Here is a 27,175-nt window from a genome sequence, read left to right on the forward strand (position 1 = left end):
AGGTTTACAATTCATATAAATATAGTTTATAACTTACTAGGAACATACTGGCTCCTTGTCAAGTGTGTAGAAAAAAAGTAAAACAAACAGCCACCTCAAAATCTCAAGAGTCAAAATACACGCCTTGCAGAAGGCCAAATATAACAGCACTGACTACGATGTTATCCCTCACCATGAAAGTGTAAGTCCTTGCAGTCTGCCTTTGGATCACAGTCTCCATTGTTCTCCAGACAGCGATCGACTGGGGGAACAACCTTTTCCAGGCACTGGATTCCATTTCCCACGTAGCCAGGTAAGCACGTGCAATCTCTCTCATTCTGCCAAGTCCAAATAAAACAATTTATGTATTCTTTCCCTTTTTTTATCCAGTCTGAACAAAGAATAAGTCTAAATAACATAATTTCTGTATTTTATTCCCCATATGACTGCTTACATATGTTATGCTTGTATGTACTATACCAGAGGTAACCAACCCTGTTTCTGGAGATCTACCGTCCTGTCGGTTTTCATTTCAACCCTAATTGGGCACACCTGCCTCTACTAATTAGTAGCTCAACAAGATCTCTAGCTGTTGAATGAATTGTGCTTTGTTATTGTTGAAGTGAAAATCTACAGGATGGTAGATCTCCAGGAGCAGGGTTGGTTACCACTGTACTATACTGTCTTTGTGCCATTTTGTTTTGTGAAAGGCCTATACACAAGCTGGGACTTAATGCTTTTCCCTGCCAACTTTCTTGTCAGGTCCTCAACCCAAAGAAATGTTCTGGTGAAATAAATAAAACTGTAACTCTCTGGTGGGCTTCTTCTTACCGGACCTGTGAAGAGACATGTGGCAAAATCACTGCAGCCACCATTTTCCTCCTCCACACATCTGTCTATGGGAGAGCAGAAGTAGCCATCTCCCGTGTACCCGGACAAACAAGTGCAGGTGACGTTGATGCCAATCTGATTACAGTCTGCATGCTGATGGCAGCCTCCATTGTTCTCGCTGCACAAATCAGGAGCTGTTGGAACACAAGGACAATGACATGACACACTCACCCCTCAAAGCCTGGTACCTACCCTCAAAATACTAAAAATACAAATATTGTTATGGTTTAGTCAAAATAAGACAAAACTTACCGGTACAGTTTCTTCCGTCCCCTTCATATAATGATTCACATACGCAGACATTTTCAGGTTGGCACACTGCATTAGGATGGCATTCAGGCATGCAGGTGGGTTTCACTTCTGTTGAGCAGCAGATTAGACATATTGCCCAGTCTGGTCAGTGTCCATCCCATTACCAACCATATGGAACTGCTAAGGACATTTACGAGCATGTTCAGTGGAACTCTTATGATGAGCTGGAAGTGCGTTCATTCAAACTGAAGACAAGTTGGAAATAGGTTCAGTGAAACTGAGGACAATTTGGAAATAGGTTCAGTGAAACTGAGGACAAGTTGGAAATAGGTTCAGTGAAGCTGAGGACAAGTTGGAAATAGGTTCAGTGAAACTGAGGACAAGTTGGAAATAGGTTCAGTGAATCTGAGGACAAGTTGGAAGTGAAGCTGAGGTGTTGGCGGTGTGTTCTGCGGTAACTCTGAGGATGAGTTGGAGGTTCTGTTACCCAGTTTTGATTCACAGCGCTCTCCAGTCCAGCCCTCCTTACAGAAGCAGCTCCCATCTCCCTCCAGCCCATCCTCGCACTTTCCGTTCTTGGTACAGGTACATTCTGCCAAAGACAAGAGTGGGATAGCCATTTCACAACCAATTCAAACTGAGCATCAGACTGGATTACAAGTTGACTGTGGAATCAACATCAGAACATCAGATATGATTCCAGAGTCAGCTGCTGGACAGGTCACCATGCAGTTTGTTTTATCTATTTTAAATACATTATTTGATACTATTTATTAAAATAAAGAAGGGCCCTGAAATAATCTTAAAGAATCCAGTTTGAGAGTGAAACTGAAATGTTGTTTTCTGAGAGTGCCTTTGTGGAAAGTGGTGGAAAGCTACGTACTTGTGCAGTTGGAGCCATAGTAGTTCTGCACACACAGCTCACAGGCTGTTCCTTCGAAGCCAAGGTTGCAGCGACATGTTCCTTTCCCTTCCATACCATCAACGCATTGCCCATGATTACTGCACACTGCCTCCAAACCCCCAGGACACACTGAAACACACAGACACAGTGTCAGTGTCCAACTACTCCTACTGTTTAAGGCAAATTAATTTCACAGTGATTTCAGTGATTCTGCAAAGTAAGATTAGAGACAGCACGCTCACCCTGGCAGTCTCTGCCAAAGTGGTTTTTGCAGCACCGGGGGGTCCAATCAACTTTGATGCAAGTCCGCTGACAGCCTGTCCGCTTGCCTCGGTATGGTCCAATTGAACGATAGGGTACGGAATAAGGGTAAAAGTCATATCGCCGTTGGTACGGAGAGAACGAGGAGAACCTGCTGTACGTGCATGAGGTACTTTCATCCTGGGAAAAAAAACAGTGGCACAAATTTAAACACTGATTTTTGTGACATTCAAAATGAATTCAACAATGTACTTGTAATGTACGTTGCGTTTGGAAAGTTACCGTGCTTTTTTGGCCAAAGAAACACAGAGGGGGTGAAAAGCAGCTTCCACACCTGCCCTGAGGATACAGAATCATTTTTCAAATTAGGAAAAAAAAAGAGCCATACGATTACTCTTTGCTCATTTGTTTAGTTTAAAAATGGAGTCTGGTCAAGGTTCTCACTTGACTCTTCACTTCTTCAAAAACATCACAGCGTGCTCCCATGCTGGGTGGCTCCAGCAGCTGGTCGATCCCATAAGCAATACCCACATCAAACATCAGGTGGCGCTCAATTAATTTAGCATTTCCATCATCAACCAAAATATCCCCCTGAAATAAAAAAGTAAACATTGATCTACAACATTTTTTTAAAAGCTGTATTGATAAACAACAAAACAGTAGTGAATTTATGTATTATGTTAAACAGATTATGATAGAAACAATATATAATGCTATAGCAGAATACAGCATCATGCAATCTCCAAAAGTAAACAAATGATGATACCAATAACAAATATTGAAGAAGATGCAAACAATGTTCAATACTTACAACCCTGTCTTTATCACAGGCGAACGACAAAGTAGAACCATACATTGTTCTGACAGTGTTTTGATGAGGTAGATTGACAGCCAGGAGCTGTAATTACCAGGAAGAAAGCATTATTTATCTTATCTAGCATGTACAGTAATGGCCATTTATGTGCTGTTTGAAAATGTTCTATGTTTAATCTCATTGACTAAAGGTACATTCTGGAGAGAAGGCAGCAAGCGACTTGCATTGAGGTCCTAATTCCCTGTGCCCATTAGATACCCTGGCACTATGGCCCTGGTGTTCTTCCCACATTCCCATGAAACTGGCACGACCACCCAATCACTCCCCTCCCTCCACATACAACTAGCGACACAATCCCTCGCATTCCCCACCCACATTGATTCCCCCAGTAATTACTGCAAAAGATAACTGATTTGTCAGTAAGCCTGCCTGGCAAATAAAGGTAAAAATAAAATCTAAATGCAAAGGTCTTTGAAAGAGGAAGAGTCACTCACTTCGGTGTCCCGAATAATGTGCGCTTTGAGGTAGGCTGCCAGTTTGTCCTGATGATCTTCACTGTACAGCCACTTTTTCCTCTCCTCAGGCAGAGAGCTGAAAACCTTGTCAGTTGGCCAGAGCATTGTGAAGGGATGGTGGAAGGAGTTCTCGACCATGCTCATCAGGTTAGAGGACTGGGGTCAATAGGAAAAATCATTCACTGCTGTATCTGTTCAAATCCAACAGCACTTGCCACCTCAGACAGACACAAACTTAACCTTTGACCATATGACATCTCTTTACTTACAAACTTCAAGTGAGCTTACAGTGTGGAAATGTGTTCTAAATTACAAGTCCATGTGTGCCGAAATGTAAAATAAATTACATACAGTATACAGTATACAGTACATGCAACTGACAGGTGGACAGACAGATGTGCAGAAAAAATACAATTCATGCTCTAAAGGTCAGACTGTGGGCACCCAGACAGGCCCATCTGTACCTACCTGGAGCAGTTTGCTGAATGTGGTATATCCATATGCCTCTGCAGCAGATGTCACATTTAACTGAAATTGGAAACATATTGTATACATTTTATAAGGGCATATCTGCACCTGTCCATGAATAGTTTCAACCATTAAGAAACACTGATGTTTGACTTGTCTTTATGATAGACAGTTCAGAACAAAAACATACCGTTGGGACCAATTTACTTCTGTTGCTCAGATCATATGGGGTGAGGACCTTATCAATGAAATGTATCACCCCATTTGAGGCTACATAGTCGCTGGTAATTATCCTGGTATCGTCGTTGATGTACAAAACGCCCTAAAACAGACGAATAATGTGAACAAGAAAACATTCCTTTTCAATTACGATTTATTTTGTTTGTTTATGAAGCAGTTACATTTCACAGAGCAATTCCACCCAGAAGCCTCAAGACTTCCTGAATGCAAACCTCCTCCTGTCTCAGGTTACCTCTCGGTAGGTGAAGCGCAGTACATGTCCTGAGAGGGAGACCACCTTTCCGATGGACTGGAGGTCTGACACAAGGAGTTGTTCACAGCCCACCAGGTGGTACCTGAGTAAGTCTCCCACCCTGCTCGAATTCTTCCACGACTCCACCTGCACACATTAAGGACCATCAGAGGTTGGAATGCACAGCTACCAGGACACCCGGGGAAGTCTCCTTCATGTTGCAGTAGAACCTCTGAGCTACAGACTGACTGTTCAGCTGAATGGGTTATGACACTGAAAGTAGTATGCACAGTTGCACTTTATCAAGATCCTTATTATCAATGTTCACCACAAAGGTAAGCTTTAAATTGAGTCACAGTTTCCATTGATAAATATCATTTTATCCATCCATCCAAATACCCGCTTATCCCGGGCAGGGTCGCGGGGGGTGCTAGAGCCTATCCCAGCGTGTATTGGGTGAGACGCAGGAATACACCCTGGACAGGCCGCCAATCTATCACAGGGCACACACACCATTCACTCACACACTCATACCTATGGGCAATTTAGAGTCTCCAATTGCTACCCAATGCACCACCGTGCTGCCCCCATATAATTTAATATAATCATATATAGTTTTAAAATATCTCTACAGTGATGTAAATAATAATTACAATCAACTGAGAAATGATTCAGCTTGTCCAAAACATAAATTTTGCTATCACTATTAATGTTAGCAACATTTCAAAGTTCAAAATGACCTCTGTTCCTGATAATTTCATATTTACAGGGTTCTAATGTACTCAAAGCAGCTATACAAATTAATGAATACTAATTATTTAATTACATATTCTCCAAACTATAACTGATATATCAAAATACAATCTATTTAAAGGAAAACATGAATATGGATTCAGAGCCACTTCTAAATACAATAGAAGAGTATAAATAGAAACGAAACACGTACCGGAAAATTAGTGGTAGAGTTTGTGTGAGGGACAAACGCTGTCAAAGGGCCCTTGGTCAATGCATCATTGACTTTGGAAATCTACCAAACAAACGATTCAAACGTCATTAACTATCAAAGTTCATTCATATTTTAAACTTAGTTCAATTTATTTGAAATACGTATATCAAATCATTTTCAGTTTCAATTTACCATCAAATTTCTGTTGAACCATGAAGCATCAGCATTCCGTAGGATCTCCTAGAATAACCAATTGTAAACCAAATTTGCCCAATGAGAAAGGAGGTAAATAATCTCTTCATCTTAAAGGATCTTATTTTAGGATGAAGCTCACAGATTTAACGGTGCCTCTGCAGGTGATGCCGTTTCCTATGTAGTTATATCTGCAGGTGCAGTTTCGTTTCCCGGGACCCACATATTCACACCTCGCATTCCAGCTGCAACCGCCATTTTCCTGGAGCACAGAACAAGATTGAGAGGGACTGAAAATATAAGGTAGCAGCCATAGGACCCTGTTCCTTTCCCATGCTGAACTGCTGAAGCTTAAGGCTAATGGAGGGCAGGGGTTCATCCTTTTAAGGCAATGTTCTATAACCTGGAAGGGCCCCACAGACATTTAGGGATTCTAAAGCAAGAAATTACACTTCAAGTAACTCCAAATTAGTATAGTAATGCTTATATTTTCAGATGCTGTGTGTGTATATTTCCCAATTATTTGACAAAGTACAATTACATTTGCTATGGTGGAAGCAGGGATTGTGAGAAAATGCTAAATTAATGTGAACATATTAATTTTATAGCCCCTATACCAGCCATTGTAAAGCCAGCCAGTTATCAGAATCTGTAAGATATCATTCACTGCATATAAAAAACTGTCTGGGCCAATGAAAACTAAAGTTCTAAAACTGAAATATTTTAAAACCCCAGAAAGTGAACTCTCTTAAATCTGATGCCCTGAATCACTTTGGTAAGAAAAAATATCCAAATGCATTTTTCAAAAAAGTTGGGGTGTTAACCCCAGTGTCCAGGACAATTCTCCATGGAACTGACTCTCCACATCTGGCCAGCTGATAATCTGCATCCACCTTTGCACAATCCCTTGCATTCCATATTCACACTGATTTCCCAGGTCATCACTGTACCAGAGAACTGATTTGCCTTACCTAAGGTAAAGTAAACAAGAAATAAATAGTCACCCAGCAACAGAAACACAGACTTAAGCATATGAGTAGCTTACCGTCCTACATGGGTTCACTGGAAAGCAGAAGTGGCCATTTCCAGAATACCCATCCTTGCAGTTACAGGCGACCTGTCAAATATATACATGAACAATGAGGGCATGCCATGCTAATCACATTCAGCTTTAAATCTCAATCAGCAGAGGAAAATGCTAATGACAGATGGTGGTCTCTCAATCAGCAGAGGTAAATGCTAATGACAGATGGTGGTCTCTCAATCAGCAGAGGTAAATGCTAATGACAGATGGTGCTCTCTCAATCAGCAGAGGTAAATGCTAATGACAGATGGTGGTCTCTCAATCAGCAGAGGTAAATGCTAATGCAGGTGGTGGTCTCTCAATCAGCAGAGGTAAATGCTAATGCAGGTGGTGGTCTCTCAATCAGCAGAGGTAAATGTTAATGACAGATGGTGGTCTCTCAATCAGCAGAGGTAAATGCTAATGACAGATGGTGCTCTCTCAATCAGCAGAGGTAAATGCTAATGACAGATGGTGGTCTCTCAATCAGCAGAGGTAAATGCTAATGCAGGTGGTGGTCTCTCAATCAGCAGAGGTAAATGCTAACGCAGGTGGTGCTCTCTCAATCAGCAGAGGTAAATGCTAATGCAGGTGGTGGTCTCTCAATCAGCAGAGGTAAATGCTAACGCAGGTGGTGGTCTCTCACCATGTTTGGCCCAGTCTTGATGCATTCGGCGTTCATGTGACATCCGCCATTATTTTCAGAACAGCCGTCGATTTCTGAAAATTCAAAAGAACATGGTAGCAGATGCCAGTCGTGTATCACCGTGCAGGGCTGCCAGGCACAGTCAGCATTTGCATGATTCAGATTTGAGAGCACACCGTGGGGCTCATCCTAGCACTGCCTTAAAAGCCCCCCCAGCAGCCAGACCCATCGCACCCTCCCCACCTTCTCCCACCTTAGGATGCCCTCCATGTGCTACATGAATACAATAAATATGCAAATAACTTGTGTGCCCACCAATGACAGTTCATCTGCCCTGCCCAAGACTGAACCCTGGCGACTGGTCTTACCCAAACACACAACGCCGTCTCCAGTGAAACCCTCATGACAGGTGCAGGTTCTTTCACCAGGATTTGTCTTTGTGCAGTTGGCATTCTTTGAGCAGTGACCATTATCATTGTCACATGGATTAATCTCTGCAAGAGAACACTTTTTATGTTTTATATATATATTTTATACAGAACAAAATACGTACGGAATGCTCATCAAACCAGACCCACTTGGTGTTAAACCACTGCTAAAGCACTACTAATTAAGTAAAATGGAAAGTTTTGATTTTAAAAATGTTCAAAAGAGTAAATAAGTTAAGCTGCAGTTATGCCTCTGCTTACCTTTACAGAAGGTACCGTTCCCTTGGTAACCAGCTATACAGGAGCAGGTGGGCGCTGTCCCCTGGGCCCCCGTGAGGCAGCTGAAAGAGAAGGTTAATTACGCAGCTGATTTGCCCTGAAAATGAAACAATAAGGGAGAAAGCATAGAGATATGGGCGTCTTCAAACTCCCAAATGCATGTGATGATCTTAACTCCATCAGTGTTCTGAGCTGTGGATCTCTATCGTCTCTCTGCTCTTATCAAGTCCTCCTGAAGACTTGTGGCTATTACTGCTGTTGAAATTGTTCACCACTTACTTTGCATTTACGTCACAGACACCCCCGCAAGCATCCATAACAATTTCTGCAAAAAGAACAAAACAATTTTTGCCGATTTCAACAGTCTGACAAGTTCATACTCCCAGAAATTCTGAAAGGCCAGATTTATAGAATTTCCAAAAGGAAATGTTCTATAAATGTTCTGAAACTGGATGAAGTGTGATTTGACTGACATTGTGTTTTCCCCCTGCAGAATTACAAATTGCATGGTGCATACTAGATATAAATCATATATATATATATACACAACCATAGCTACCAAAAACAGATTAGATGCTGTGGTTTAAGGCTAAGCTAGTATACAAAATTCCATCAGCATGGTCACATGCAAGGTAAAGTACATGCGTTCAATTACATTGCTTTAAATGGGGGAAAAAATACTACAGGAAACAAAGGTTCAGTGGAAAATATTTGATGAAAAAAACACCAAATCACCTGATTTGAGACAAATTTCATGCAGTTACTTAATTTTCCCATGCAGAGAATAATGCAAGCAAACAAGACAACATGTGCACAATGAACAACAAATGCTCAATGTTGGACAGTTCCTATTGCACAGTACTTACCGTCAGAACAGGTATTTCCCCTCCAGCCCTTATAGCAAAGACATTTTCCATTGCCGTCTATACCATCCACGCACTTCCCATGGACACAGTTGCACACTAACAAGCAAAAAAAACCCTTTAATTAAAGCTGAGATTCAGCACTTTAACTACATAGTAATTGTATAGTATAAAATGATACAGAGCCACAAAGCCAAAGCATGGCTTTGTCCCAATCATTATGGTGCTCACACATGTGAGATCTATACAATGGTGACAGTCTCTTTGACTGGCACCCAGCATCATGAAGATGAGCAAGAAACATCTTATATAAGTCTGGCTTCTTCATATATCACTGCATATACCAACAGTACCTGACTTGCAGTCCTTGCCATAATTTCCTGGCTCACAGTCCTCACATGCAGTCCCATGGAAACCCTCATTGCACAGACACTCTCCACTCCCCAGGATACCATCCTGGCACTTTCCATTGTTGGAGCACCAATTGTCAATCTTCCCTGGGCATTTAAAGCAGTGATGCCCAAAATAACCCGGGCAACAGGAAAGGTCCTTTTTGAACAAGAAGTACACATTGATTTAAATTAAAAAATGTTTTTTTTGTTCATGAAACATTCGGGCATAATCCATACCACAAATTCCTACTGCTTTGACACAGCCGCCATTTTCACATTAACAATAACAGCATTAATAAAATCCGTAATTTATATATGTACATATATATCCAAAAATGTCTTTTTAATTATCCAAAAAGGCAGTTCCAAACAGTTCCCATGGCAGATTAGTAAAAAAGTGAGAATGAATGAAAAACATCTTTTCTCAATGATAATCTTCCAGTTCTCCAAGGGAAATGGCTGCCTATTTGTGTGCCTTATTGGTGTGTGATGTGTGATATTTTTAAGCATCAATATTAGCACAATTACAGCATTAATGTGTCGTTTTCGTAGGGTATATAATAACAGAACATTTACTTCTGAATACCGAAAACAGTCCATGACGCAGCCAGACATCGTTCTCCTCCTTGCTCCAACTCGCTTCCTGTACTTGCAGTTTGATTTCATATTTGCAGGAAATTCCTTCTGAACCTAAAGATGAAGACATGATTAAAATGGCCCGCCAGTGATTAAAATGACCTGTCCATAGGTTTTGCGAAGATGATACAATGTGAAAAAAGATAATTTTATGTGATTATGTATTTAAAAAATGCATGCATTCATTTAAAACAATTCCATTAAAATGTTCAAATAAAATTTGTGTATTTAGCATATAGATTATTGAGATTGTAATTACCTTATTGTAAACAAGCATGCACACTTGATAAGTACATGTGATATGAATGGATGTAGGTCAAGATAGAAAACAAAAACAGAAATATTACAAGCAAAAGGTAAAAGTCTGAAGATTATCTTACGGGTTTGCTTCTGAAGGAGCATCTTGGCTTTGATTTACAATCAGTGCACAACCCCTAAAACACATGCACAACATTACCCATGACACTCTGATAATGGTCTGACTACGTTCACATCACATTACATCACAGGAACTTTACAGATGTTTTTTTCTTTTTGTAGCAGTTGCAGTGCAGATGTACTCACAAGCCATCACTGACCATAACTTTTACAATGAACGTAACTAAAAATGCTTTGGAATTTGCAAAAATAAAAAATAAAAAATAAAATAGACATTAACAGTGTTCAGGCTATATTGAAGATTGAACAATACACACAAACATACAGTAAATAAATAAATAGACTCTTACTGGGGACTTTAAGATGATTTCTTTGTTGCAACGATTTTTGTGCAGTTCTAAAATGTGTGGAATGGGTATCACAACCCCTTTGAAGGTTTCACTAAAGTTTCCACTAAGAATAACTTCATTGGCCAGTGTCTGTAAATTAGGGACAAAAAACACAATTTTAGAACTCAGACTTAAAATATTTTCTAGGTCTTTGCAATCCATACATTTCAAAACCATCAAAACCCAGATTTTTGTTTCTTTTCAGAGAAATTATAATGCAACCAAATAAATGATACCGTTTGCAATAACGGATTATAATAACTAAAAAACTAATAACTGAGTTTTTCTTAGAATACTGTACCTTATTTTCACGATCAAAATGGAACAAAATCTGGAAGGAGGATCCAAGCAATGTGTTTTTGCTCATACCATGGTCCAAATGTTCAGGATAGACACGTACATCAATAAGTATGTGATACTTGAATAAATCTTCACCCTGCCAGGAGTTCAGAACAGCTTCAGTTGTGTTTCAATAGCTGATCACAAAGAACTAGGAAAATCAATGTTGCCGAGGTCTCTCCACTGAAACCTAATTATGCATGCAGTGAAGTATTTAATTCGTCCAAAATGATTCATGCACAAAAGAAAAAGCTTTCACAAAGGTCAATGTTGCTTTGTATATCAAATGAGAATGTACCAGTTCTGTAGAATTTGTCTTTTGCAAATGCTCCTTGATGGCCGCATCGGTTGGCATGAGAACAGTATACTCTTTACCTCCGATAATGTTTGTGAGATTATAAGCCTGTTGGGAGAAAAAAGATTTTACTCGAGATGTAACAGAATGTTTGGCTTACTGAATAAGCCTCTGCGAATAAGTGCAAGACACACCCAATCACAGCAGGAAATGATTGACTCCCCATTTCGATCAAGATAAAAGCTTAACCTTTGCTAATCTGTAATGTGAAGTACATGAATGGGAAAAGCAAGGAAGGCAAAGGGCTTGCTATTATGTAATTAAGACATATAACATAAAAGGTTCTTGAACCATGTTTTGATGTCTGGACTTTGTGCGGCAGGTCACTTTTTTTTGTTTGAGAACCAGTTTAGCTGACCAAACATTAGAGAGAGTGTTCAAGGCTGCAAGTGAAGTTAATACATTTGTTTATGAATGCAATCTCAAGTCTTTCATTAGATATACATACATATCTTATACAGCACCTGATACTCCTGCGCCTTTCCCCTAACCCTGCACAATATGCAGTTAATCATGCAAATCAACATTTCTTATTGAATGAGGCTTCCCATTTTCTCTCCGATTTGGCAGTGATCAATCATATTCTCCTAATTTGAAGTGTCTAATTGTATTCTCCCAAGTTAGAAGGCCCAATCATATGCACAAGCCATGCTCATTGCTGCAACCTCCATTATCACTTCTGAAAAGTGACATCAAACTGCTGCTTCTTTTACAACCACAATCCAAGCTGAGCTTTACACAGGCATGAGTCAGAGGAGGACACATGATGAGTGACTTTTACTCCTTTATCACTGTGAGATTTTCATTCTAATATGTGCAGATAAAATGCATTTAATTACTCCAACATTCCAACACTATGGCAGACGTCAGAGCACACACAGCTTACCAGCGCTGCCTGTCTGAAGAGACTGAAGGTGGGGGTGCGGTTGAGGAACTCCATCAGAGTTGGTGGAAGGGGAGGGATGTCGGAGAGGGGTGGCTTCAAAACCTGGAACAGAACATATCAGTGTCTCATTCAGCATGTATTGAATAAATGCAAACTTTTTTCTGTTCATCACAAACATTAGGCAATTTTTAGATATTGGCCTGAAAACATCTACTTTTGCCCAGCAAACAAAAATGGCTGCCATAGAAGAACATGCCAAAAGAACAAGGAAGATTTCAATTATTTGGGTATAAATATCAGAGATTTACCACACCTTTAGAAATGTCTTCATGGTTTACGCAGTTTTAATGTAAATAATAGGAATGTCTACAAATGTGTTCAATACTGGGATCGTTATAGGTATTCCACAAGCTGATTCACAGTGCTGCCCCTAGTTACCTGAAGAATTGCTTTTCGAGAGTCCATTTTCATACCAAACATCATCAGTGTTGGCCTCTACATATTTAAGAGCATGATTGGGAGTGTGCTTTTTATATAAAGCTAGAGTGGAATAAGCTGTCGTTTGAAATTGACAGATCTGAGGAGTTTTAAGCATAAATTGTTAGTTGTTGTGCAATGTGTGTAATTGTGCTTCGTAATTTTTGCACGAGGGAATATTTATTCACTGATTTATTAACCTATTTATCTTTGATCTGTTTATATGTACTGTCATTTATTTTTTTATCATTTCCATGAAATATATTCTTGCATGATTTTCAATGTATTCTGAGAATGCCACATCATCTGGCCAGGAAGAGGAAAGTGACTTCATTGACTAATCCAAATAAACAAATTAACAAATAAAATACAGGGAATAGCAGCGTTGCTAACATGGAGGAGCATTACCTGATCGATGACGTGGATGTAACCGTTCAACACGGGAATGTCTGGACTACGGATGGTTGCATTTTGGATCTTGACCTCCTGTTATGGAAGGGGGTGGGGAGGTAGAACCACATTAAATTAAACCCATTAATAAAATCACCAGTAATGATGACCACAAAGACCCATCCTGTCACTCTCCCTTCCTGTCTATAAATAAACCTTCCCTGGTAAGGTATCCTCTTGCCATTGTCTCTGGCCAAGGCACTGGCCTCAAAGCAGTGGGCAGCCACAGTGCAGCGCTCGGGGATCAGCTCCAGCTCTGAGGCCAGTGCCTTGGTCAGACGCAATGGCAGGAGGATACCTAACCTGACGTGCAGGGCTTTTGGTGTGGGAGTACAAACACAGGGGGAACATGCAAACCCCACGCAGAGAGGATCCGGCCGGGCAGAAGCTGCATTTGGAAGCTACAACTGGAGAAACTGCTCTTAGGCAGGGTGGGAATGTTTGAGTGAGCATAATATCTGGTCTCCTTACCCCACTATTGTTCCTTATTTCCCATTTTGTCCCTGGATTTAGAGTTGCTAATTCATTGTTGAAATTCTGCTTCAGGTCCTCCAAGGTGAATATACCAACCAAAAAGTGCGCTCTGGAACATATACATACTTATATTAAGCCAAACAAAACATAGGGCACGTTGAAGAAAAAAAGTGCATTGATGCATTGATTCCGTGACTCACTTTAATAGGTGTGGCAGCACGAATGGATTTAACCAAAAATCCTTTTCAGCTCCTTTAAGAAATCTTAGAGCAGCTGAGGAAGGCACCAGTGCAGTTACATTGCCATCAAGGTGCAAAGAAGGGACTTTCTATTTCCAGGGAGAGAAAAAAAATCAATAAAAATGAAGTATTTTCTCTTTTTTTGGCATGTATTTTTAACACAAAGCATACACTAATAAAAAGAGAAAGTGACCTGTAATATCCTGTTAAAGGCATAGAATTCCCAGTTCCCATCCAGTTCCTGAACAAACACATCAGAGACATATTATTGTGATTCATGACACAATACTTGACCCTGTGGTTGTAATAACACAAAAAGAGCAGCCATTTTTAAAACTTTTTTTAAACTTGTATGTCATGTTTCTGGAGCAAGTTTTTAAATTTCAAAGTGTGAGATGCACGCGTTAAAAGGGTCTTCACCTCCATTATGTTGCCGTAGCATATCTTCCCATCACCTCCAAGGCCCTCGGGGCATTTACAGACATGCCCTCCCCCTTCCTGCAGTTCACATTTGGCCTAATGAGGAAAAACACAGCAGGCTTTAAAAGAACATTTTCAATGCATGCTATTCTGGAAACATTCATTATAATGCTATGACAACTTATAGCGTTATTTATATGCATTTTTAAAATTTTCACAAACCAGCATATGGCAGCCTCCGTTGCCAGACAAGCAAGGGTTAATCAAGTCACAGACTTTGCCATTTCCCATGAACCCAGTCTTGCACATGCATTCATTCTGGATGGAGGAAAACAAGTTTGGATTTAATGACTCATAATATGGACTGTCTGTACCAGAGATTCAGCACTGCAGCTGACATGCGTCCATGCATACAAACTCATGAATGTGGGTGGTTGAGAGAAGGGACCCCTTCACTGTAAAGCACTAAAAAAACCTTCAGATCATGAGATTAAATCTGCTATATAAATACATCATTCATTTATTTATTTCATTTATTTATTTATTTTAATTAAATGAACATGTACTGTTAGAGTTAAGAGGACTTTAAACACATGACTTCACCTGTCCAGGCCCTATAAATATGCAGGTGGCGTTGCCATCGCAGCCGCCTCGACTCTCCAGGAGACAGTTGTTCATTTCAGCACACACCAGCCCATCGCCTGTCCAACCCTCGTTGCAAACACAGGAGACGTTACCCGGGCCCGCGTACACACACTGAGCCTGGGGGAACAGCACAGGTCAAATAATCACACAAAAAACCGGCTGGTGCTCCGGCACCATTACCTCAAGCCTGCATGTAAATGTATGTATTTCTGTTAAAGAGTGCAAAAATGGAAGGGAAAAAAGAGGGTTGAGCGCTTCCTCCTGCAGTGGGACTTACGTTGGAGTCACATCCTCCTCGGTTAGGTCCAAGGCAGGGGTTCACAGCCGAGCAGGAGTGCCCGTCCCCCTCGTACCCCGACATGCAGACGCAGCTAGAGGGGTACATGCTCTCTGTCAATTAAAGCTCGACAAACACATCACTCCAGCACATTTTATCATTCAGTTGACCTTGCCACAAGTCACTGGCATGCAAACAATCCATCCTATTTCTTTATTTATATCACAATTTGAAAAGGAATTATGGGTGGTTTCAACTAGTGTGGGTGCTTTCAATTTATTTAACAAAAAAATAAGCATTTTTAATGTTAAATGTGATTTTTGAGTTCATTCCTAAATCCAAAGTACTGACTTTGTGTGGGCCCCGTCATAGTTGCAGTAGGCGTGGATGTGGCAGTGCTCGTATGTGCCGTCGGAGTCGCAGGGCTTGGCCTCTTTGTCACAGAAGTCCCCAGAGTATCCAGCCAGGCAAGACCCCGGTCTGCATATCCCCATACTGCCTGGTCTGTTGTCACAAACACCGTGCACACAACGGCAGTCTGGGGAAAGAAATACCACAGGTCACCACAAGGGGCCGACACTAGTAGCGTGCTAGTTGTGGTAGTTGAGTGGTGGTGGTGGGGGGGTAGGGGGTGGTTAGAATGGAGGAGGCATGACAGTGCAATTTTGCCCTGATGAGCGATGTTTGGAAAGTCCAAGTTGTGTTTATTCGACTGAATGTAATATTTAGAATTACACTGAACTAGTTATATAATTTCATTTATGTAGATATTTCATTTTTGTAGATATGAAGAGTTCAAACCTTAATACATTAAATAGTACATGCATAGCAATTAATACAATTTTTGGTATTGGCAATTTGGGGTTCAAACAAGTCGATGTGGAATTCTGGAAATCAGATTTGATTGAAAAAATAGGACCTCTGGCTTTGGCTCATCTTGTGTGTTTGAATGTGAATCTCACCCACCCTCATCACAGTTCTCCCCATACTTGGTTGCACCAGAGCAGATGTGACAGGCCACGCCCTCGAACCCAGGGTTGCATCTGCATGTGCCATTTCCATAAATGCCATCGAAGCACTGTGATACAGGAGAGCTGTTACACTTTGCTCACAATCCATAGAATTGCTTTTTAAGTGATTAAGCACAACACTCGTTCAGAACAGGACATCACTTACAGCTCAGCATAACTATAACTCTTTAGATGGTGGCCAAAATTGGGAAGATTAGTGATATCATTTTGAAAACATATTATGAAGAAGACAAAATTGCAGTCACACGAAGAATTATTTTGTTCTGAACACTGGAGAAAGTCATATGTTTTAAAATGCTCAGCAATCAGCAGGCATATCACTACTGCCTAAAGGGTGAAAGAATTTCAAATAAACTATTTGACCTTGAGGGCTGGTACTTAGCAAGTTAAAATGGCCACATCAAACATTCCTGCTCTAGAAGATGGAAATGGAACTCTCTGGAACAAACTATCTGAAGTGGTCAGAGCAGCAAAATCAGTGTCCTTATAAAACCATTTTAACAACATTTTACATGTGCATAAGCTTTGGCCCCTGATTTTATTGTAGGTGCTTGGGCTTCTGTTACAGTTTTTTCAGCGTTTGTTTTTTTACTGATTACATGCATTATCATTATTATTATCATTGTTATCTATTATTATAATTATCATTATAATTATTATTATAATTATTATTATTATTACTCACAGTCCCTTTTTCGTAACAGGGGTGCTGGAATCCGCCTATGCAGGGCTTACAGTCTGGTCCATAAAAGCCTTTGCAGCACTCAGCTCTCTGAAATGGGCAAATAGAGATGTGACTGAGGGTAGGGGGCTGGGGGCCAGTCGGGCCACAGACCGCGGTGGTGCAGTGGGGACTACTGAGCTGTGTAGGGGCGTGCGGCCGGAAGCATGCTCACCGTTCGAGTGACGTTACAGTACTTGGCACAGCCCTTGCTGCTCAGGACTGAGCTCAGTGGTGAAGACTGATACTCACAGTCCTTTAAATGAGCGTCCTGTGGAGAAAAATAAACTGTCACTCTGCTTCATCTGTCACTTCGACAGCAAACAACACTCACTGTCAGCCTTAGTGTTCTTAAATATTAAAATCCATATAAACGGTATAGTGGTATTATAATGTAATATGTAATTCAGTGCAATGAGACAATAAACTATCCAACGACAACTTGTTTGGATTGTGCCAAAAATTTAACTGGCTCAATAATTCCTCTCTCTTTACCCAAGTTAATGAGATGAAAATCTAAAATCATGAGATGACAAATAGATGTGATTTATTATTGTTGTTGTTGTTGTTAGTAATAATAATAATAATAATAATAATAATAATAATAATAATATTTAATCCTGTACATGTACGCCTGATTTTACCAGTTCTTTACTTCCAGGTGGGCAATCAGTCTGATACAAGTAGCTGCACCTCACACAGGGACCCTGCAGGTAAGACATTCAAATGTTCATTTCATGCAGTAATGCCTTGCAGTTGGAAACTTGTACAAAAACTATTCAGAAGTTCCCCTTCCTGGCCTGGACACAGCATTTTGGTATTACATTTGTACAATATGCACTTGCTGTAACCAAATGTAACAGTATTAAATTACAGTTAATCCTTTTCTAGTTCTTTATGTTGCTGTTAAGTACTGAGCGAGAACAGCTTTACCTACCACAATAATCGTGCTCACATTGACATCACACCTGTGAGGCAGGATGGGAAGGATGGAAGGTGGAACTAGAACACCATCAATTGTATGAATAACCCCATTGGATGTAAAGATGTCTGTCGATTCTAAAAGTATTCCTTTCTCTCCTAGCAATACTTTCCCCTGTTTGAAAAAAAATACATAGAGAAATAAAAAAGATCATATATGACCAAGAGGGCAAAGAATTTTTTGGGAAGCCTTCCTGAATTATAATTTAACAGCTAAAATCCCAAAAATGTTTGAATGGTGGTTAACATTGTTAAACCCAAGGAGATTGGAGGATGAGCAATGAAATTGATAAGTGTGTCTGTCAGTCAGGTAATGTAATGAATAGAACTGTATGTTCAGAAATACAAGGGAAGACATTTGAAAGTAAACTAGCAGTATGCAGTCCCACCATCATGTAATTATTAATGAATTATCTTTGCTAAAAGAACAAATGAGTATGCACAGCCGTAAAAGAGCAAGGCAATTAATACAGCAAGATAAAATGAAATTTTACATAACTCACATCACTGGTGACATTAACTCCTACAACCTGATTGGCCATTGTTTGAATCTCAGACATGCTAGCGATCTGATCCACTGTAATCTGTAGAGATTAGACTGACATCAGATGATGCTGCACACCTAGACATACAACTGCTGAAAAAGGTATCAATCCATAATAGAAACGGTGATTATATCACAAACAACTTGCAAGATCCTGTTATTCCAGTTTGGCTATTTCCAGCTAACATGGCATAAAGACCATAGAAATCATTAATCATGCCATATAAGGTATGGTGCAATCGGTCTAAGGCAGCGGTGTCCAGAAAAGGGCCAGTTTGGATGCAGACTTTTGTTTTAGCCCAGCACTATGACACCTGATTCAACTGGTTAACTAATCATGGTCTTCAATCAAAAGCCTTGACAAGTTGAATCAGGTGTGTTAGTTCTGGGCTGTAACAAAAGCCTGCATCCATACCCACTCTTTTGAATAAGACTGGAGACACCGCTGGTCTAAGGTTTTACAGCCAAAGCATTTTACTCCAGATCTGCTTTCTCACAAAATAAAAAGGCCAGAGAGTTTCTGAGCATGACACCCTTACCGCTGCGGATGAGAAAATGTGGTGCCTCAGCAGCTCCTGAAGCTTGTGTCTGGCCTTAGGAAAAATGAAACAGTGGCATCTTAAAAGTTTGATACTTTCATACATGTCACAGGTGTCTGAATTAGGCTTTGGTCAAATAATGGCTTGAAATATTCACCATTTAGACAGCAGTAACATTTTAAAGGTTACTGCTGATGTTTTAAAAAAATATATGCATCATCTAAATAATTAATCTGATAAGAGATGATGTTTCTCAACATCTTTTGTGGTTGGGTGAACGACTGTGTTTAATGTCCGATTCCAACTCACATTATGGCCTACATGCTTCTTAATTGAGGTTTACACCTTCATGCCACTTGCAATGCGACCTGTTCCTCCACAATTTTTATTGAACGATTCCACAAGCAGAAGGGATTGCAGCACAGATTATCATCTCCATCATTGAACAGCTCCCTTTTTACTCTATTATGAAGCACTTGAGGCGCTTGTTTCCTTGTATAAAAGGAGCTCTATGAATAAGATTGAGGATGAGCACACTCACGTCTGTCAGCATGTACATTAGACTGCCGTCCCTGAACCGGTCTATGGCATTGTTGGTCGGGAGGAACACTGTGAGAGGACCAGGACCCCTGAAAGGCATGGGCGCCCCACAGTTCTGTGGAGACAAACAGGAACCGGGCATTTTGCTGAAACCACTGACCTGTCTCTACCAATAGTATTCAAAGTATACAATATTTACTACATCATATACACAGCAGATTTACTAAAAAAAACGACGGACATCGTGAAGGTTCTAGAATGAAAAAATACTAAACAGGTTTTTATTTTTTATTTTTTTTATTTTTTTTAAATATTGAACTGTGGCTTTCATCTTGTTTAAATCATGCCACAGTCCAACTATTTTACAATTATTTCTCAGAGAAGGACACTTACATCCACCAGTGACAAAAATCTGTTGTATTTTGGATCCTTTGCAATTAATTCTCCAATGGTCATATTGACATGCTGAAAATCAAATAAAGGCAGAAGTTAGTTGCTGCAGATGAAATTGGTTGTTTAATATCTGAGCCAATATTTCAAAAGCATTACCTGCTCATTGCCAGAATTGGCAATATTTGTGATTGGCAGGTCAATAATGTGGATAATCCCATTGGCTGCAGCAATATCACTCTGGATAATTGAATACAATGTGTCTGGATCTTTCATGAAGATGAATTGCTACCCCAGCCAAAAAACAACAACAAAAACAACAAAAAAAATCATAGAGTTAGACGAGTCAAGCTATATTTCTCAGTCTGTTAATATGATGCATGAGCTGAATTTTCACATTCTGCACAATAAAGAAATAACATTGAATTAGGTCTACTTCTGTAATGATTGTCCAGTAGTGTACCTTATTGCCTTTAAATCTAACTGCCTCACCACCCAACGTCCAAAAGTCATTGTTTTGCAAATCTTTGTAAAGACGCTGTCCCAGGATGAGGTGATGCTTGCACAGAAATCGCTCAGAGATACCCTTAAGGTACAAAAAATAAAAAGAGAGGATTTCAATGAACAAATAAATAAGACTCATGATTCAAATAAACAGCCACAAGGAGATCTAGGCTGGTGAAACATTTCTGTTGGGGTAGTAAGGTGACACAAAGTTTCTACTTACTGACAGTGGCAACTTGAGAAGTGGGAGGAGGACTGTGAAAGGGCCATGCTTGCTCATAGTAAGCTCACAGCCCTTTTCTAGAGTGGAGCAGACCAGTTATTAAAATCCGTAATGAGGAACTCATGGAGGTTTAAAAAAACAATATCTCTGATGCATAGCATTTTCATTGGTGAGTTAAATACTTTCAGATACAGAAATGGCAGAGCACCAATCTAGCACTGGCATTCACATTATTTCCCACTGAAATACAAAATGTAGAGTCGCATTCTATTAGGTGACTATCTAACAAATGTTCTGTTGGTAAAAAAGTAGGCTATCATATTGAAATGAGTTAGCCTTTTACTCCATAGTGTCTGCCCATACAGATGCACAAAGGAAGAATATTTTCTACGGAATATCATGGAAATACAAAATTTCAGTTCAGTGCTGTATTGCTGCGGTCAAAATGAAGAGCACAATCCCCAGTCAGGTGAAAACACTTTACCGAATAGTGTGACAGATCCAGTCAGCTTTCCTTTATGATCTCCATCTCTGTTCAGCTCCAAGACTCGCTCCATGATGTTGCCATAACAACGTCGGCCATCGCCAACCTGCTGTGCATCACAGCTACACCTGAAACACAGGGACCCACACACACAAACATTTACAGCTGCACACAAACACAGAAGACCTGCCAAACCTGGTAATGAGTTCACACAAATATTTTATGAATATGCTTTTGCAAATACATTTAAATAACAAAAAATTAACAAATTAAATAACAAAAAAGCGTGTTCTACAGCTCTCGGCTGTAGCTCAAAATAAAGCTGGTATCTCCTTGGTTGGAGAAATTTATGAAAGTCAGAACTGAAAAGGATTGCCCCCCTCCTTCCACATGCTTCACATACCTGGGTAGCCCATCCATGTCTGTCTGGCAGTTAGCAGTCCTGTCACACGTGCTGTCGGTGCAGGCAGATTTTAGACGGCAGCCCGTGGGAGGAGAAGGGCCCTCCATCCCCTCCCTGCACTCACAACGAGACTGAGGAGCGCACACACACGACAGGAGACACACAAACCCAGTCAACTTCACCTTAAAAACCTTTTTTAATAAAAATTTTTTATTTTCATTCATATCTTTATCATTTATTTATCCTTTTTTTTTATCCAGGCGAGTCCCATTGAGATTGAAATCTCTTCTCTGATCATAGTGTCATGGTTTTGGCTGATGCCACCATTTCTTTTCCTTCTGCGCCTTTTCTTCAGTTATTACGGCCATTGGTTTTTTCATGCACCTTTTCTTCAGTTATTACGGCCATTGAGTTGATTGAATCATACACGTGCAAATTTCCTTTTACTAGTTGCACCTGTTGGTGTTCTATTTAAACCCTGAGCAAGCCGATAAGCTTTGCTTCAGTGTCACTTATGTTGCACGAGAGCCGGTATTCTGTCAAGCGAGGTAAAGGAAAAGGGAAAAGGGAAAAGGGAAAAGGGAAAAGGGAAAAGGGAAAAGGGAAAAGGGAAAAGGGAAAAGGGAAAAGGGAAAAGGGAAAAGGGAAAAGGGAAAAGGGAAAAGGGAAAAGGGAAAAGGGAAAAGGGAAAAGGGAAAAGGTAAAAGGGTAAAGGATTGAGCTGCGATAGTGGATTGTTGTGGCTATAAAATTAGCACAACAGTCTTTAGCTTTTTTAGATTGTTGGCAACAAGTTAGTGCCACAATCTAAGCTCAGTATTCTTTCTTTAGGGTTTTACTTTTTCAGCCTCGGTTCGAGGTCTGTTTTCTTTGAGTTGCCCCGTTTTCTGCTCCGGCAGTTGTTTTATTTTCATACTCCTTAAGCCTTAGTTCTTTTTTTACCCAGTACGTGGGTTGTGTAGAGCTTTTCTTTGGGATACTCTCCCTAAGGAGTATTGTTTTCATTTCCCTTGTCTCTTGAGATTTTGTGGCTATTTTACCTCTGGTTAATAGCTTAAAGAACCCCCTGTTCAGTCGCGGTTGGTCTCCCAAAACTCCAACTCCCTCACACATAGATGGACTATGCCACTCCATTGCAAAGTGCAACTGACGATTCAATCGGTAAGGGGGTCAGTGTTTCATCGATATCCAGCAATCCCCGTAGATCCAGGGTCTGCTTGCCAGTGCTGCAGGTGAAGTGACTTCCTCACTAAAACTTAGATCAGTGAGAATTTGGCCTATGGGCTGCAGTGTGAAAAGAAGCAGGCTGGTGAGCAGGCTAGTCTACGGTCTCCTGAATCAGGCATAGGGATTGCAGCATGAAAGTGTAAATAGCTATTTGGACCTTCCAAACTAGGGAGGGAATTGGGTATGCCAGATTTATATAAAAATTGTTTGTTCAAAGCCTAAAATGCAACACAATGCAGTACAATAATAATGAAAGAATAAGAACCAAAAAAACGAAACAGTCATGTTTACCCTACATGTCAACAGCACATTGTCTCTCTATCTATTACTTCATAGTTCTTGTAAAGACATACAACGTGGAACAAACTCAAATTTTGTGAAGAAAAGATAGTTCTCCAGAAGAGTAAGTCACTCTTTCTTCATTATTACAAAATGTTCAGAGCTATGAGCAGAATTTATGGCAACTCGACTCCACACACACTTTAGTGTTTGACTTTGGTGCTCTCGGGGAAATGGTTCACCTTGCCTGGGCCCGTGTACACGCAGATAGTAGAGTTTGTGGGGCAGCCCCCATTGTCAGTGGAACAGGGATTCACAGGGATGCAAACTCTGCCATCTCCTTCATAGCCTTCTTTGCACTTGCACTGAAAATTCCTCGCTCCCAAATATGCACATTCAGCATTTGGATCACAGGTATTTTTTGAGCAAACACCTGAAAAGAAAATAACTCCAAATAAATAATAAAACATTTCAAATAAAATTAAAAAAACTGTCCAATCCTTATGTCTGAAAAGGTTGTATTAAAATACACGTTGGGCAACCTCATATGCAGCATGTTGAGTGCAAGCTGTTATTGATACCTGTGCAAATGCGTCCCACTTTCTTAAACCCTGGTAAACACACACAGGTTGCCTGGCCTCCTTCCCCTTTGCAGTAAGAGTAGGCGGTGCAGTTTGAGCAGGAGGCTGTCACTGAGTGATACAAAAATTGTGCTGAGTCAACAAAGAGATCATGGAACACTTCAACACACCCTGCACGATTCACTCAGGAATTTCTTTGTAAAACAATGTTTTTTCAACACATGCTTTATTGGTAAGTGTTTACAAAACTACTTTTTTGTATAAAATAAGCTCATGGCGGAGCTGCTCACTGTTCTGATGTATCGAACCTAGACTGTGTTGGTGCCGACTGAGGCCAGAGTCCTACATCTCACGAGTTGAGCTTTGGGAAGCACATTATTGCAATCACTATTATATATTATAGAATATATATTATATTTTTATATATTATAGAACCACCGACTATACTCAAACAAGTACTGTCATGGCTAAATGACCCGCTCGCAGAGCTAGCATCTTCACTAGCTGAGTTGCCTGGGGAAGCACAACATTGCTTCAGTTTCATTGCTAAGTTCATGAATTCCAAATTGACAATGCAGTCCATATTACCAGCTAGATATGGCACAGGTGCAGCATGCATCAAACACGGAGTAGTGAGACGGGCAAGCACGTACCTTGGTCACACTTGGGTCCTGAGTAAGGAGGCTGACAGAGACATTCGCCAGTACCGCTGGGACCGTTGTTACACTCCCCATTGACACAGGTGCACTCTAAAGCCAGACAACAGGAATACTCATTTACATCTGACACCACTCAAACAGGGATGTCCACACAGACAGGGCAGTGCACCATACTGAGAATACTCATTTATATCTGACACCACTCAAACAGGGATGTCCACACAGACAGGGCAGTGCACCATACTGAGAATACTCATTTATATCTGACACCACTCAAACAGGGATGTTCACACAGACAGGGCAGTGCACCATACTGAGAATACTCATTTATATCTGACACCACTCAAACAGGGATGTCCACACAGGCAGGGCAGTGCACCATACTGAGAATACTCATTTGGCTTACACACTGCTTTCATTTTTAACAAAAGGATTAAAAGCAATTATCAAATTGTTATTACCAAGATATCATTAAAATACAATAGAAACTTTTTTAGATATATGCAAGTCAAACAGAGGATCATTTACTTGATTTGCAGTCTTCACCATAAGCGTTCTTACTCTTACACTCATGGCACGCAAACCCAGTGAATCCCTCCTGAACAAAGCAAAAGGACAAAGAAAACAGTTATTTCACAATGAGGTGTTATCCTTTTTTAACCTATGGTTGAGCTTAAAATTTGCGAAACATCTCTATCACAGCCTTTGGGTAGTTGCAGATACCTATGTCTGCTTTACATGCTTATCTGTGATTTACATTCAGAAGTGTAGTTTAGAATGTTCTATAAATAACCCAGATAAAGAGTGCCTGCCATAAAAATAAATAACGGAATGAGAAAATACTAAAACAGGAAAATAAGAGAATGAACCAGTTAAATATCAAACACTTCTTACTACTTAAATATCAACTCATTTTTGGCCACCATGTGACTAGCTTTCAGTAGTGCTTCTAAAAGCATATTGTGCTCTGTGAAACAGGTCCACTTACATCACAGACACAGGTTCCATTCCCTGTATTTCCATGCTGGCAGGTACCGTGCCAGTCACATGATCTACCATCCCAGCTGGGGCAGGCTGGGAAGAAAACACGCATAAACACGACACCTGCTGAATCTACGAGTGGAGCTGTCACTGCAGGGAAGGAAGATGAGAGGGCTACTCACGCAAACACAATGGACCCCAGAAGTTAGGGCAACACCTGTGATCCGTCACCTGCTTTTCACAGACGTGCCTGCAGCCAGGGAGGGAGACCAGCCGCCCGGCGATATCCACAGTGTAACTGGAACACACACAGAGCTTGGTGCAGTTGGTAAGGCTGGCAGAGGGTATCCAGATCTGGCCTTGTAACTAGTCCTTTAGAGTTGTATGTTCATGGAAAACTGCAATCGGCACTTTTTTGTGAGGCATTTAAGTACAGCCATCCAGTCATCTTTGCACACACAGAATGAATTAGAAAACAGCAAAGTATACAAATGTGAAGAGAAATTTACTGGGACATCTTCTGCGTTGGCTGGAGAGCTAGGCTTGTAACTGAGAAGTTGTGGGTTCAGTTCCCAGCTGGGGCACGGCCATTTTACCCTTGAGTCTGAACTGCCACATAAAAATATCCAGCTGTATAAATGGATTGTGTGTTTAAAAAATCTAATCTATGTAGGTCACTCGGGATAAGAACATCTACAAAATGTCAAAATTTAAATGAAAAAAAAAAGTTCCTTTCTTCACAAATGAGATAATGAAATGGTACTTTTCTAATAAAATGGAATGCTCATGGCTGGGCCTTGATTAATTCATATAAATTTGGCCACCCCGGTGGCATTTGGGCCATCCTGCATTAGGATACTGAACAGTAACATGCTCAGTATTAATTTAACACCAGTAGAGTTCATGAGGGTTCAAGTACACCCTGTCAGAATCAACACTGAACCATGTGCTTGTAAATGGATAGCTGGGTAGGCGGCTGGGTTGGCACAGTACCTGCATTCAGCGTTCCCCATGCCCGCGGTGGCCCTCCTGAAGCCCTTGGGACACAGTGAAGCAGGAGAAGCGGCACAGCTGGTGCACAGAGTGGTGAGGCTGACTGTGCGTGGATCATCACAGCGGTTCACTGGGGTCTGCAATGAAGGGTTCAGCTCAGATCAGGGGTCTGCTAACTGTGAGATAATTCCTACATGAAAATAGACCATGTAAAATATGCAAATAATGTTCTCTAGTATTCATTAATGTTTCCATATAATGCGTATTTCAAACTAAATTTAGTCATCGATTAAAGCTGTGAAATTATTGTGTGATTACGGAAAATGCATGCAATTATTTATAAAATTTAAAAAACAAAGTTTTGTGATGAAAGTAAAATAGTTTCTAAAAAGCACTACCTCAATAAAAAGTTTGCTCACCTCTTGCTGTGTACAAGACACCATGAGCCCCAGAATGAGAAAGAAACGCATGTCTGTATCCTGTGGGTGCAGTGCCTGCTTTTCCCAGTGTAGGCAACAGATAAGAAGTTTTGCTCCACCTTCGAGAGAAGCTCTAATCTCGTGCTCTCAGAGACATGACAAGCAGGCAAAAGCTGGAAAAAAATCTCTTCTGCACATTCGCACACTAACAAAAGATTTCAGATGGGATGGTCTAATGCCCAAACATATTCAAGTCCAATTTCGGGAATGCAGAAGGTGAAAAGAGCTTGGTTCAGAGCAGAGAGGTGTGTGAGAAAAATATCTGTTCCTGACAGGAAAACCAGCG

The 27,175-nt window shown here is 40.5% G+C and overlaps 1 protein-coding gene and 1 long non-coding RNA gene across 2 annotated transcripts in view; one reads left to right on the top strand and one right to left on the bottom strand.

Moving 5' to 3' along the window:
* stab1 (stabilin 1) overlaps positions 1–27,148 on the bottom strand; it is a 32,860-nt gene extending 5,712 nt beyond the window's left edge. Inside the window, exons 1-60 of the mRNA XM_064304180.1 lie at positions 26,830–27,148; positions 26,411–26,547; positions 25,600–25,715; positions 25,425–25,510; positions 24,965–25,034; positions 24,431–24,526; positions 23,778–23,888; positions 23,439–23,629; positions 21,691–21,821; positions 21,288–21,415; positions 20,804–20,880; positions 20,540–20,662; positions 20,236–20,364; positions 20,080–20,151; positions 19,688–19,801; positions 19,147–19,200; positions 18,567–18,647; positions 18,020–18,178; positions 17,727–17,789; positions 17,258–17,353; positions 17,047–17,133; positions 16,297–16,408; positions 15,682–15,868; positions 15,331–15,424; positions 15,012–15,170; positions 14,631–14,726; positions 14,409–14,504; positions 14,182–14,229; positions 13,950–14,077; positions 13,747–13,858; positions 13,234–13,311; positions 12,349–12,450; positions 11,406–11,510; positions 11,070–11,204; positions 10,730–10,858; positions 10,382–10,435; positions 9,942–10,055; positions 9,327–9,522; positions 8,977–9,072; positions 8,390–8,435; positions 8,093–8,172; positions 7,772–7,897; positions 7,404–7,477; positions 6,740–6,811; positions 5,837–5,956; positions 5,695–5,742; positions 5,503–5,583; positions 4,557–4,703; positions 4,275–4,406; positions 4,085–4,144; positions 3,596–3,772; positions 3,099–3,185; positions 2,732–2,878; positions 2,570–2,626; positions 2,269–2,467; positions 2,006–2,155; positions 1,610–1,714; positions 1,123–1,230; positions 811–1,004; positions 173–317 (exon numbers count right to left, since the gene is read on the bottom strand). Of these exons, the coding sequence (XP_064160250.1) occupies positions 173–317; positions 811–1,004; positions 1,123–1,230; positions 1,610–1,714; positions 2,006–2,155; positions 2,269–2,467; positions 2,570–2,626; positions 2,732–2,878; positions 3,099–3,185; positions 3,596–3,772; positions 4,085–4,144; positions 4,275–4,406; positions 4,557–4,703; positions 5,503–5,583; positions 5,695–5,742; positions 5,837–5,956; positions 6,740–6,811; positions 7,404–7,477; positions 7,772–7,897; positions 8,093–8,172; positions 8,390–8,435; positions 8,977–9,072; positions 9,327–9,522; positions 9,942–10,055; positions 10,382–10,435; positions 10,730–10,858; positions 11,070–11,204; positions 11,406–11,510; positions 12,349–12,450; positions 13,234–13,311; positions 13,747–13,858; positions 13,950–14,077; positions 14,182–14,229; positions 14,409–14,504; positions 14,631–14,726; positions 15,012–15,170; positions 15,331–15,424; positions 15,682–15,868; positions 16,297–16,408; positions 17,047–17,133; positions 17,258–17,353; positions 17,727–17,789; positions 18,020–18,178; positions 18,567–18,647; positions 19,147–19,200; positions 19,688–19,801; positions 20,080–20,151; positions 20,236–20,364; positions 20,540–20,662; positions 20,804–20,880; positions 21,288–21,415; positions 21,691–21,821; positions 23,439–23,629; positions 23,778–23,888; positions 24,431–24,526; positions 24,965–25,034; positions 25,425–25,510; positions 25,600–25,715; positions 26,411–26,547; positions 26,830–26,880 (6,568 nt within the window). The 5' untranslated portion in view covers positions 26,881–27,148. The remainder of the gene's footprint in view (positions 1–172; positions 318–810; positions 1,005–1,122; positions 1,231–1,609; positions 1,715–2,005; positions 2,156–2,268; positions 2,468–2,569; positions 2,627–2,731; positions 2,879–3,098; positions 3,186–3,595; positions 3,773–4,084; positions 4,145–4,274; positions 4,407–4,556; positions 4,704–5,502; positions 5,584–5,694; positions 5,743–5,836; positions 5,957–6,739; positions 6,812–7,403; positions 7,478–7,771; positions 7,898–8,092; positions 8,173–8,389; positions 8,436–8,976; positions 9,073–9,326; positions 9,523–9,941; positions 10,056–10,381; positions 10,436–10,729; positions 10,859–11,069; positions 11,205–11,405; positions 11,511–12,348; positions 12,451–13,233; positions 13,312–13,746; positions 13,859–13,949; positions 14,078–14,181; positions 14,230–14,408; positions 14,505–14,630; positions 14,727–15,011; positions 15,171–15,330; positions 15,425–15,681; positions 15,869–16,296; positions 16,409–17,046; positions 17,134–17,257; positions 17,354–17,726; positions 17,790–18,019; positions 18,179–18,566; positions 18,648–19,146; positions 19,201–19,687; positions 19,802–20,079; positions 20,152–20,235; positions 20,365–20,539; positions 20,663–20,803; positions 20,881–21,287; positions 21,416–21,690; positions 21,822–23,438; positions 23,630–23,777; positions 23,889–24,430; positions 24,527–24,964; positions 25,035–25,424; positions 25,511–25,599; positions 25,716–26,410; positions 26,548–26,829) is intronic.
* LOC135237258 (uncharacterized) lies at positions 1,230–1,922 on the top strand. Its single transcript, XR_010324783.1, has 2 exons — positions 1,230–1,388; positions 1,485–1,922. It is a non-coding gene; the product is annotated as an uncharacterized LOC135237258 (long non-coding RNA).
* Positions 27,149–27,175: the final 27 nt, after the last annotated feature.

The sequence above is a fragment of the Anguilla rostrata genome, chromosome 13 (assembly GCF_018555375.3).
Source record: "Anguilla rostrata isolate EN2019 chromosome 13, ASM1855537v3, whole genome shotgun sequence".
Lineage (NCBI taxonomy): Eukaryota > Metazoa > Chordata > Actinopteri > Anguilliformes > Anguillidae > Anguilla > Anguilla rostrata.